This window comes from Prionailurus viverrinus, chromosome B4 (assembly GCF_022837055.1).
Source record: "Prionailurus viverrinus isolate Anna chromosome B4, UM_Priviv_1.0, whole genome shotgun sequence".
Taxonomy (NCBI): domain Eukaryota; kingdom Metazoa; phylum Chordata; class Mammalia; order Carnivora; family Felidae; genus Prionailurus; species Prionailurus viverrinus.
The window spans coordinates 130,438,487-130,450,809 of NC_062567.1; the positions used below are offsets into that span (position 1 = coordinate 130,438,487).

The 12,323-nt window shown below is 59.9% G+C and overlaps 1 protein-coding gene across 5 annotated transcripts in view; it reads left to right on the top strand.

Moving 5' to 3' along the window:
• Positions 1-12,323, top strand: part of CACNA1I (calcium voltage-gated channel subunit alpha1 I) — a 67,419-nt gene that overhangs the window by 31,683 nt on the left and 23,413 nt on the right. For all 5 annotated transcript variants that reach the window (XM_047865395.1, XM_047865396.1, XM_047865398.1 and 2 more), the window contains 11 exons: positions 4,712-4,863; positions 5,522-5,707; positions 5,989-6,106; positions 6,841-6,996; positions 7,466-7,559; positions 8,323-8,525; positions 9,194-9,664; positions 9,972-10,072; positions 10,808-10,931; positions 11,215-11,283; positions 11,815-11,999. In XM_047865395.1, coding sequence (XP_047721351.1) covers positions 4,712-4,863; positions 5,522-5,707; positions 5,989-6,106; positions 6,841-6,996; positions 7,466-7,559; positions 8,323-8,525; positions 9,194-9,664; positions 9,972-10,072; positions 10,808-10,931; positions 11,215-11,283; positions 11,815-11,999 — 1,859 coding nt within the window. The remainder of the gene's footprint in view (positions 1-4,711; positions 4,864-5,521; positions 5,708-5,988; positions 6,107-6,840; positions 6,997-7,465; positions 7,560-8,322; positions 8,526-9,193; positions 9,665-9,971; positions 10,073-10,807; positions 10,932-11,214; positions 11,284-11,814; positions 12,000-12,323) is intronic.

Consider the following 12,323-nt stretch of genomic DNA (forward strand, 5'->3'; position numbering starts at 1 on the left):
ATCGCAGGGGCCTGGCGGGGAGACTGGTGCGGCCATGGGGACAGTAGGTAGTGACAGTGGGGCACAGCCTGGGCATTGCTCTCTTACTCCATCCGCCACCCCTGCCTCTGTGGTCTCAGGTGCTCAAATGAGAGGTGAGACCGCAGGTGTCTCCGGCCAAAGTGGCCATTGCTACCCAGATCACAAGGGGTTCCAACGTCTCTAGGTTCCTCATGGTCAAAGATGCTGTTCCTTGCAGGGACTGGCCTGGGAGGCGGTGACAGGTAAAAGGGGGGGGGGGTCATCCAGGCAGGGGCCTGCTTGTGACCCATGAGGTGGTCAGACGGGGCTGAGGTCTGCTCTTTGGCTGAGGCTACGCGACAAGCAGGCGGATGGGGTCAGATTCCTCCATCATTACTCACTGTCATGTGTTGCCACATTTCTTCCCCTTGTGATCCTCATGGCTGCCCGATGCGGCAGGCAAGGCGAGTGTCTCATATCCATTGAGCAGATGGGGAAACTGAGGCATGCCCAGGTGATATGGTGAGCAACTGAGAGAGCAGGGCTCCAGGATGCCGAGGTGGAGGTTCCACAAAGCAGACAGGAGGCAGTGGGGGAGGTCTGGGTCGGGAAGCCTTGCTCCCGGGAGCAGTCCCTATGGCCCCCTTCTCCCTCCCCTGGCACTCACCTCTCCAGGCGCGTGACTCCTCCCAAGGCGGGCAAGGCTGTCCTCGGTCCCATTCCATCCTGGAACTGAAGGAGGTCACCGAGTTGGACAACAAGAAACAGAGGGCTTGGCTGGATGGGCAGCAGGGATGGGGTGCAGGAAGCCCCCCGGGGCCGGCTGGGGCATGTCCACTGGCCCCGGCTCACAGGAGAGTGCATTCAAGGCCTCCAGACCAGTGGATGGGTCAAAGCAGTCTTTATTTTCCCTTCTGCAGCCCCCACATCATTGCTGACCCAGGTCTGGGAGGACTCTGGGAAGAGGAGGACGGGCTGGCTTAGTGCCCAACATTCCAGCTCTGTGGGTGCTTAGGGGAGAGAGCCAACATGGGCTGCAGTCAGGGAAGCCTTCCCAAAGGCAGTGGCACGGGCAATGGCTCCTGAAGGTTGACTACGAGTTCATCAGTCAGACAGAGGAGGGACAGGTACAGGGACCAGGAGCTCAGGCATTCCCCCAAAGGACCCTGAACCCTCAAGGAGGATGTGCACAAAGGGCAGGAGACAGCCCGGGAGGCTGGTGAGGGGGCTGTCCATCCACAAAGTGCCTCAAGGCAGTGGAGAGCCAAGGAAGGCTTCTAAACAGGGCAGCGACATGTCTGTACTGAACTGGATCGTCAAGTCAGAAGAGCGGGGCAGGTGATGCCGTCACAGCCATGGGGATGGGGACAGGCCAGAGGGAGAATACCTGTGATTCAGGTTGAGATGTGATTCCGCCACTGCCTGGCCCTGGCCCTGGGCAGTCACTTCCCTCTGAGCCTGTTCTAATTCATGGAAGGTGCTTAGCACCGACTGGCACGTGGGAGACGCTTAACACCGGCTGCCATTATCATCATGGGATGGTACCGGGCTCCAGGGGTTCCTGCGGACAGCTTAGGGACTCCTGCCCACCAGGGCCCTTACGCACCCCTGCAGAAATGGCCAGCCTTGTGCCTCCAAGCTGGCATGGGGCCAGAAGGAGTGGGCGCCTGCCCCTCTCCCTCCACTTTGGGCCTCCAGGATGTAGTCCCTCCTTACCTGCCCTCGCTCCTCCTGCCTCCAGCTCAGCGTGGTGTTCTGCCCTTTTTCACCCCGTTCCACTGGGGTCTTGGCCACCTCCAGATGCCTCTCTGCAGCCTCTGTCTGGCGGTCTGTCTGCCTGCTGTCTCCCACTTTTCCTGGCTCCTGCACCGACGCCCGCAATGTCATGATCCTGGTCCCTTATTCTGTTTTTATCTGTGTTTTTCTTTCTGCCTCATGTCTCCACACCCCACCTTTGCCTCTCAGTCGCTGTATCTATATTTGTCTGTCCGTCTGTCTGTCCATCTCCGTCGTGGCTTCCCCCCCCCCACCCCATCCCTCTTCACATACCCTCCCACCTCGGTCTCACGATACAGAATAGCCTGCGTTCATCTGTCTGTCTCCCGCTCGCTGTCTCTCTCCCAGAAAAATGCCTGCGGGAGTGATGGATGGTCCATTAGAGAAAGATTAACAGGTGTGCACTTGACTAGAGAAACAGCTGCTGCAAGTGGGGGGGGAGGGGCGGGCGCGCCGGTGACCTTTCCGGAGAGCGGTGGCCTCCCCAGCACTCGTGGGCGGGAGTGTGTGTGTGCAGCGCGTGTGGCCCCGAGCTGAGTGGCCGCCATTATGGACTGTCAGCGGCCACACCTCTCATGCCCGCTGATCTCGTGGTGGCAGGGTGGGAAATTGGTGGCTTGGCTCGGCCGGGGATGCCGGGCCCCAGCCCCTCCCCCCCCCCCCCCCCCATCTCAGGGTCCCACTTCCCTTTCAGGACCATTTTGTGAGTCAAATGTAATTACAGATGGAAACGGGGCCTTCTTTTATCTGGGCTTGAGAGGACTTGGCAGTTTTATTGGGTTTCCCGGCACGAGGTGGAAGGGCGGTTCTTTTTTTCTCTTCTCCTTTTAACCCAAATGGAATCACAGTCAGGCCCCGAAGGTGCCCTGTCGCCTGGTGGAGGGGCTGGGCTGGGGCTGGGGGTGCCGATGGTTGGCAGCTCTCCCCCTCCCCCCAATCTTGCGTTGGCCGGTGCCTCTGCCCAGATACCTTCTCTTCTCCTTCCTCTCACTGGGTTCCCCCTCTCAGCTTTGAGGGCTCTGCTGAGATGTCACTTCTTCCAGGAAGGTGCCCCTGCAGGCACCTGACTGCAGGATTACGTTCCCTCAAAGCTCCCTCACCTTTCTCTGTTTTTAGCAACTACGGCTGTTTGTCAGCTCGCGGGGGGGGGGGGGGGGGGGGGTTGGGCTTTGCCAGCAGAACCTGCGCTTCTTGGGGGCAGGGAGGATGCCCTGATGCATTCACCACTGGCCATCGTGGGTAGCACGCCCAGCCCACCGTGCTCAGCTCACCTGTAGAACGCATGCAACAATGAACTAGCGGAGGAGAGGACGGATGAGTTCAGGTGGAGTTTCTGTTGTGTGTGATGGAGAGCAGTTTGGAGTCTGATTTTGTGGCTCTGCTGCCTCCTGGCCGGGTGGCTCAGGGCGAGTCAGTTCACCTCCCCGAGCCTCAGTGTCCTTATCTGAAAAATGGAGGCACCAGCAGATTGTTGGAGGCGTCTGTAATTGTGCCGGATGTCAAGCTCAGTGCGCATGCTCAGGCCTAAAAAATGGCCCTTCCCCTCTCTGTGATTCAGGCTTGTTGGTGAACAGAAACCCGGCATGTTCACAGTCCTAGAGAGAGAAGGGAGGCGCTGGAGCCCCGTATGGCTCTTAGCGGGGAGCCCTGGAATGAATATCATCTTACTCCACCCCCTCGTTTTATGGATGAGAAAACTGAGGTTGGGGGGGAATGAATGTCCCTTGAACCCTGTCTCCTAGTCATGGCCTGTAGTGTGGTCTGTTTTGGATTCCAGGGTTGCTCAGATGGTTCCGTTTATACGGGTGTCTCTTGCTGCTAAAAATCAGGAGGGAAACAGCTCCAGGGTCAGAAGGTGCTAGTCTCTTTCTGATCAGCCGGTGACTTTAACCCTTGTCCTCTCTGGGCTCTAGTGTCTTCCCCTGAGAAGTGTGTGAAGCCAGCCCCCTGGACGAGGGTGCTCGCAGACATTAAAGAGTTGGGTGGCACACAGTAGGTGCATGGTCTCTGTCTGCCCTTCTCAGGGCACAGTGGTCTCCAGCCACCCACGATCCTGAGGTGGCCATTGCTGGGGAAGGGGAGAGTGGGGAGGGCTCCGTCGGGAGGTCTGCACAGGCAGAGGTTAATGGTGGGAGCCTTGGAGGCAGGCTGCCTGAGTTCAGGTACTGGCTCTGTCCCTTACCTGCCCCACAGCCGAAGGCAGGGGCTGGCCTTCTCCGAACCTGCTTCTTCATCTGCAAAATGGGCTCTTATGGGATTAAGTGACACGACGCCTGTAAAGTTCAAAAAAACAGGTCCTGTGTGTGGTAAGTGCTTCCTAAGTGGGATAGGGTCATGGGCAAACAGGGAGTTTCTGGCATCTACTGGCCTTCTTGTCTTGCTCTGCATCAGCTTCCAAGACTCCTTCCTCCCTCCCTCCCTCCTTCCTTCCTTCCTTCCATGTTTATTTACTTTCGAGAGAGAGAGTGTGTGTGAGCAGGGGAGGGACAGAGAGAGAGGGAGACACAGAATCTGAAGCAGGCTCCAGGCTCTGAGCTGTCAGCACAGAGCCCGATGCGGGGCTTGAACTCATGAACCACGAGATCATGACCTGAGCTGAAGTCAGACGCTCAACCGAGTGAGCCACCCAGGCGCCCCTTCCAAGCCTGCTTTCTGATAGGTCCCCTCAGTGTGCAGTACCAGCATCGTTTCCAAATGTGTGGAAGGCCAGCCCCGTGGGGTCCCCCCATGTCAGTGGACTCTTAATGACAGCAGAGGTGCAGCAGAGTTGTGAGGCTCTCAAGGCCGTTGCGGTCCAGCGAAGACATTGACCTGCCAGCTCACTCAGCCTCCCCGCCTCCCTGGGGGTCCTGCAGCCGATGAGCATCCACAGAGGATCCATGGCTGTGCTCTGCCCTGACCGGGGTCCCCGTTCCCTGTCCCTGTGCCCCCACAGCCTGAGGAGCTGACCAACATCCTAGAGATCTGTAACGTCGTCTTCACCAGCATGTTCGCCCTGGAGATGCTCCTGAAGCTGGCCGCCTTCGGGCTCTTCGACTACCTGCGCAACCCCTACAACATCTTCGACAGCATCATCGTCATCATCAGGTGCTGCCCCTGCTGCCAGCGGGCTGGAGGCCCAGAAGCAGAGTGGGGAGGGGGGCGGGGAAATCTAGTGCCCTGTCCCCCGCCGGTAAACAAAGCATGTCCGGGCACAAAGGAAATCAATTGCGCAGAAACCCAGTTCTCGAATATTTACAAATTTGTCCTCCAGTAACATACGGGCTTCTAGATTAATGCATTAAGTAGCAAGATCCAGCAGCAGGTCTTGGGACTACCGTCATCCCAAAGAAAGGATGGGTATAAATAGTATTTGGGAATATGTCCATCAGCTGTTGTAAGATATAAAAACAGCGGTTTTGATCGGTCAAAAAGCCATAAAGATTGCTCATTCTCTGTGGCTTGTTTTCATTCATGATCTAAAGAATGGTAAATCTCGTAGAGAGGTCAGTGGCCTTCGTAGACCTCCTGAATCCTAGCCAGAGACTGCTCATGGGGGGTGTCCGTGGACTCCAGGTCAAGAGCCCCTGGTTTGAGCATGCCCTGGAGCAGCGACGGCCCGTGAAACATGTTATTTGTGGGATGAATGAATGAATGGATGTTCTCCATCTCTCTGCCCCCCCACTGGCCTCCCCTTGCCCTCCTCTCCCTCTGCTCTGCCCTCCGTTGAACGCTCCTGCCTCTCTCCCCTGCTGCCTCCTCCCAGCATCTGGGAGATTGTGGGGCAGGCGGACGGTGGCCTGTCGGTGCTGCGGACCTTCCGGCTGCTGCGGGTGCTCAAGCTGGTGCGTTTCATGCCCGCTTTGCGGCGCCAGCTGGTGGTGCTCATGAAGACCATGGACAACGTGGCCACCTTCTGCATGCTGCTCATGCTCTTCATCTTCATCTTCAGGTGAGCCCTGCCCACCCTGGGGAGGGCCGGAGCCTGGGGCGGGACTGGGGGCGGGGGGGGGACATGGCTGCTTGAGCTTCTCCAGGCGCCACCCTGGACCTGGCTGCGAGTCCTGACGCCATCACCGAATCCCCTATGGCTCTGAGCGAGGACTTGCCCTCTGAGCCTCAGCGTTGGCTTCTGTAGAACGGAACCAGCGCTGCCCCTGCCATCTTACCCGGCCGTTCTGAGAACGACACAAGGTGGGTGGGTCCCTTGAGCCACCCCCATTCCTCCCCCAGCATCCTCGGGATGCACATCTTTGGCTGCAAATTCAGCCTCCGCACGGACACAGGAGACACGGTCCCCGACAGGAAGAACTTTGACTCCCTGCTGTGGGCCATCGTCACAGTGTTCCAGGTGAGCAGCAGCACGTGTTCACGTATGTCAGGGGAAGGGGTTTCTCCCAGGATCGCCACTTGGCTTGCTTTTCAGAGGTGCCCCTTGGAGAATCCAGACAAGGCGGGTAGCTCGCCAGGGAGGCCCCTCAACTCCGGGCTCCGGCAGGCAGGTGTGGGTGTGGGGTCAGGCTGGCACTGCATTGGCTCTGGGAGCTGACTGGCCACCTGGTGCCCGTCTCTGCCCCTCCACCCCCGCCCCAAGACCTGGGTGCATTGGGATTCTTCCCTGAGGCTATTTTCTTGCCATGGTTAAATGAGTGTGCACGGGTCCGGGGGGCAGAAGAAAGAAGGGTGGGCTCATGGAGGGGCCGGGGGGGGGGGCGCGAGCAGATAGCAGATAGAACAGAGAGGATAGGGCTGTGGGAGCAGCCAAGAAGGAGCACCCATCAGCAGGGAGTGAGAATCAGGGTAGGAGGTGGGTTGTGGGCCAGCGGGGTGGGGGGCGGGGAGGCAGTGGGCAGCGCAGTGTGTGAGTGAGGGGCACGGGCTGTGCCAGGTGGGCACACTGCCAGCTGGGGCCGTGTTACGTGAGGTCCCTGGGTGTGCTGGGGCACGTGTGAGAGGGTGCTGTAGGTGCGCACGGGCTGCAGGGTGCCTTCAGGCTCCTCCACCCGCTGGATGCCTTCTGCCCTTGGGCTGGGCCGGGGCCTGGGGGTACCCCAGGGCTGACCTGTGCTCCCCTTTCCCCCACAGATCCTCACCCAGGAGGACTGGAACGTTGTCCTCTACAATGGCATGGCCTCCACCTCCCCCTGGGCCTCCCTCTACTTTGTCGCCCTCATGACCTTTGGCAACTATGTGCTCTTCAACCTCCTGGTGGCCATCTTGGTGGAGGGTTTCCAGGCAGAGGTGAGTGCGGCCCTGGCGGAGGAAGCACCCGCATGGGGCCTGGACCAGGCTGGGTGGGGGAGGGGTCTGGATGGGGGAGGGCTGCAAGTCAGACATCTAGCAGGGAACACTTTCCGAAGGAGGGGGTTGTCATTAGGTGGTGAGCTTCCGGTCACAGGAAGCATGCAAGTGGAGGCTGCAACGGGATCCTTGTCTCTCCCTCGGAGGTGTAGGACAAGGTCTCTCCATCTCTGAAATTCTAAAGCCCCCGAGATCTGGATCCTGCCTCCTCCTTTCTCTGAGGTTTAGGGGTTACTTGCAGTCAGGCGGGTGTGGGCTTATGGCCTTGGTCTTCGTTAGCTTCTCACTTTCCTTTTCTGAGGCTCTGTTTCCCTGTCTGTAAAATGGGCATCAAAGACCCATTGAAAAATTCAGGAGGGAGGGAAGGGCTGAGCCAACGTGCATTCCAACAAGAGGGATGGTCTCCCAGGGTGATGCCAATCGCTCCTACTCGGACGAGGACCAGAGCTCATCCAACATGGAGGAGTTCGACAAGCTTCAGGAGGGCCTGGATAGCGGCGGAGGTAAACAGGTCTCCACTGTCACCTGGGGGACCCGGACCCTTCCCCAGAGAGATCCAGGAGGGCTCAGGGCTCAGCATCAGCTTTCCCCTTAAGCCCAGGCTCCAGGACCGCTAATTCTCTGTGGTTTGTTTACATTCATAATGGAAGGAAACAGGCAAATCCCCCAAAAGAAGTCAGTGACATTCATAACCCTCCTGAGTTCTAGCCACAGAGGTAGGTGCACTTCACCCTCACCCCTCCATGGTGTGGCCTGTTGGGAAGAGACAGCCTCAGGCCCCAGGACTCCTGGCTTCTGGTCCTGTTTGGCCCCATAGGGCAGCTTGGAACAAGCCTCCCCAACCCATGGCCAGTGTCCTCCTTGAAAACCGGGCTGTACCATTTTCGCCTTGCTTCCTAAAGTGGGCCCAGGAGTGAGGTTTCTATGATGGGTGAACACAGCCTGGCCCTGAATACAGGAGGCAGGGGATCCACTCACCCAAAAAGAAAGCTGACACGATGAATGCTGAGTAATGTGTAGACATGTTGAATCACTACCTTGTACATCTGGAGCTAATATAACACTGTATGTCAACTATGCTGAATTAAAATTAAAAACTTAATAAAAAAAAGAAAGCTGAGAGCTGTGCAGGAAGGGTCCAACGGGGAAGGTGGGGGAGGTCTCCCCAGAAAAACTCTCTATTTCTGTTCCCATCTATGTCTGTCTCATGAATTCTTTTGTTCTTATTCTATTTGCCCCTCTTTCCGTCTCCATCTCACCCTCCAGATCCCAAGATCTGCCCAATCCCCATGACCCCCAATGGGCACCTGGACCCCAGTCTCCCACTGGGTGGACATCTGGGCCCCCCCGGGGCTGCGGCACCCGCCCCCCGCCTCTCACTGCAGCCGGACCCCGTCCTGGTGGCCCTGGGCTCCCGCAAGAGCAGCGTCATGTCACTGGGGAGGATGAGCTGTGACCAACGCTCCCTGGTGAGTCCCTGAGGGGTGCTCTGGGTGGGTGCTTCCTGCTGGGGTATATGGGGAGGGACCCTGGGGAGAAGTGCCTGTCAGTCTAGCCTCAGGCTGGTGCCCAGGTGTCGGGGACCAGACTCTCCAGCTAGAACCAGGCAGGGACCATATGTGTTGCATTCTTGAGTGCCTAGTGCCAGAGTAGGGCCTGGCAACAAAGAATGAATGAATGAATGAATGAATGAATGAATGAATGAATAGTGCCAGTGCGTCCGGTGTGGAGAACTGGGTTTTTATCGTGGCCACACTGCAGACGGCAAAGAGCTGGGCTTTGGGGTCAGATATACGAGAGTTCAAATCTAGCCTCTGCCACTTTCAAGCTGTGCGGCCATGAGCAAGCCCTCTCTGAACCTGTTTCCTTACCTGTAAAGTGGGGAGACTACCTTAACGTGCTCTGGCTTCCTCAAGGGAAGTGAGGTGGCAGGAGGAGATGTAACCACACCCTAGAGGCGCCCACACATCCATGGATGCAGATGGAGTGACAGCCGGGCAGGGAGAGGACCCCTGGGGTCTAGCCTGTTCTGTCACCCACCAGCCAGGCCTCAGCGGGTGTGCAGGCTGCCTCCAGTCACAACAGTGGGTCGCGTGTGTGTGGCGGGTGCGCTGACCCGAGCCCGGCTTCCTTCCAGTCCAGCTCCCGGAGCTCCTACTACGGGCCGTGGGGCCGCAGCGGGGCCTGGGCCAGCCGCCGCTCCAGCTGGAACAGCCTCAAGCACAAGCCGCAGTCGGCCGAGCACGAGTCCCTGCTCTCGGCGGAGCGTGGTGGCGGTCCCCGGGCCTGCGAGGGCCCCAGGGACGAGGGCCCGCCGCGGGCTGCGCCGCTGCACGCTCCGCACGCCCACCACGTGCACCACGGTCCCCACCCGGCGCACCGGCACCGCCACCACCGCCGGACGCTGTCCCTCGACACCAGAGACTCGATGGACCTGGCCGAGCTGGTGCCCGCCGTGGGCGCCCACCCCCGGGCGACCTGGAGGGCGGTGGGGCCGGCCCCCGGGCACGAGGACTGCAATGGCAGGATGCCCAGCATCGCCAAGGATGTCTTCACCAAAATGGACGACCGCCGGGATCGCGGGGAGGACGAGGAGGAGATGGACTACGTGAGCGGGGCGCGGGGCCTAGGGGTGGGGCCCGGGGCCAGAGTCCAGGGGTACAGGGGCGGGGCTAGAGTGGGAGGGGACTCAAGGAGGGCGGGCAGGGGGCGGGGCCGGAACTGCCCACCCCAGCGACCCGCCCCGCTGGTAGAGGAGACCTCTTAGCCTTCCCTGGGAGGAGCGAGGGTTCTGTTCTCCTGGGAGAAGCCGCAGGTCGGCCGGCGGCCCCAGTTTGGGATTTGACCGGGGTGGGCGGAGATGCGCAGCTCTGCGCAGCGCCGACCCGTCTGCACTCCCATCTTGGCCTTGCCAGACCCTGTGCTTCCGCGTCCGCAAGATGATCGACGTCTATAAGCCTGACTGGTGCGAGGTCCGCGAGGACTGGTCTGTCTACCTCTTCTCCCCTGAGAACAGGTGGGCGAGGCAAGGCTCGGTGTGAAGTTAGAGTAGGGGGTTGGCGTGTCCGGGAGGGAGAGATACTTGCCAAGCCAGGCAAGGCTCCTGGTAGCGGGTCTTCCATAGTCCAGAGGACCTTCCTGGCCCAGTGGTGGAAGGTCTGCAGGGCTGGGGGAGGGTCTAGGTGTTCATGCAGGGGCGGGGGGTGGGGGCTCCCTGGGCATCCCTAGTCCAGGCCATTCCTGTGCTGACACCAGGTTGGACAAATCCTCATGTAGCCTGGGGTGCTCACATCTGGAGGGGGCATCAGTAGGCCTCCTGGAGGAGGAGGCCTTTGTGCTGGGTTTTGGAGGCTATGTAGATAGCGTTCCAGTAGGTGAAGCAGGGGTTGTGAGGAGGTGGAAGCTGGTCCAGGCGGAGGGAGCAGCCTGAGGGAAGGCCTAGGGGCAGAAGCTGGGGGCATCAGGCAATGTGTGTCCAAATGGCTGGAGGTCCAGGCTCAGAGCTTTGAACCGGTGTTTGGAAGGCCTTGAGTGCCAGGGCAAGATGGATGGCCTTTATCCTGTGGTGCCATGTGCTCAGGGGAGGCAGCTCCGAGTGGGCACCTGAACAGACCTGAAGTCACCACCTGTTGTGTGGCCCGAGAAGAGAGATGTCTGCTCCTCATGGCCATCCTGGTCCCCATGTGTGTCTGGGCCCTCTGGGGCAAGGGGCACACTGACACTCATGTGGCACCCTGCCCACCCTGCCCAGGTTCCGAGTCCTGTGTCAGACCATCATTGCCCACAAGCTCTTCGACTATGTGGTCCTGGCCTTCATCTTTCTCAACTGCATCACCATCGCCCTGGAGAGGCCCCAGATCGAGGCCGGCAGCACCGTGAGTGGCCGAAGCCTTCGGGCAGGGCGAGGGACAAAGCGGAAGAGCAGGCCGCCAGGGCCTGCTATGGGACACTGTGAGGGGCTGAGGGGGCTAGGAGAGCTCAGCCAGGCCCCACACCAGGCGCCGTGGAGGGAGGTGTGGCGGGAGCTTGCCGCTGGAGACGGGACGCCTCCTGAGACCCAGGTAGCAGCACGGTGCCCCTTGGCTGAAGGCAAGAGGCCGACCAGGGGACTGAGCAGTTTGGGGAGCCCCCGGGCCCACAATATCTCCCTTCTTTCAGGAACGTATCTTCCTCACTGTGTCGAACTACATCTTCACAGCCATCTTCGTGGGCGAGATGACGCTGAAGGTAGCCCCCAGCTTCACTGGGGACCCTCTCCCACCGCCAGCATGGGGGCCCTTGGCTCTGGGCAAACCCCTTAGAAAGCTTGTCACTCACTTGTCCCTCAACCGCATTCCACAGAGGGTGTGGGAGGCCCACCCCTGCTAGGTGCCAGGCCCTAGGTTGGGCTCCAGGGACCCGGAGGGGGTCACTCTCCAGGAGCTCATATCCTGAGGGAAAGGCGAATGCAGGGGAACATTTACAGTGTCACCGAGATACTTGCTGGAGGTGTGGAGTGCAGGGGAAGGATCCCTTTCCGGATGCTGCCCAGAGCACTTGGCTTTGAATCGAATTGGGTTTGCCAGATATGCGGCGAGTAGGCAATGGGGTGGCTCGCCGGGCCTGTGTTTCAGGGGGGCAGCCGGGTACCTGACCCCTGCCAGACCATCCGCCCAGCCCTCTGCCTGTCTGCGTCCCGCCCCCTCACTGAGGCTGGCTACACCGCCCCGCCCCCCAGTCGCGAAGTCGGGCTGACTCCGCCCATCGCCCCGCCCCCAGGTTGTCTCGCTGGGCCTGTACTTTGGCGAGCAGGCGTACTTGCGTAGTAGCTGGAACGTGCTGGATGGCTTTCTGGTCTTCGTGTCAATCATTGACATAGTGGTGTCTGTGGCCTCAGCCGGGGGAGCCAAGATCCTAGGGGTCCTTCGAGTCCTGCGGCTCCTGCGCACCCTACGGCCCCTGCGGTGAGGATGTGCCCGTGGATGGGGGAATCCCCGCACGTTCTGGTGAAGCGCCCGGGGTCTAAGTGGACCTCTCACCCTAGCCCTCCTTACCCACTCATTCCTCTGATAGCACGTGCCAGATTAGCGGGGACAGGGACCAGGCTGTTGAAGCTGTTCCTGGGGGTGGAGTCTGGAAACCCTAGCGGGAGAGGGGTGCTGAAGAGGCAGGGCTGAAGGTGGCCCCCAGGACTGCTACCCACTTTCTGTGTGTCCCTGGGTGGCTCGCTGCCATTTCTGGCCCTCAGTCTCCAGATGATGGTGTGGCATGGACCCCAGGGGGACAGG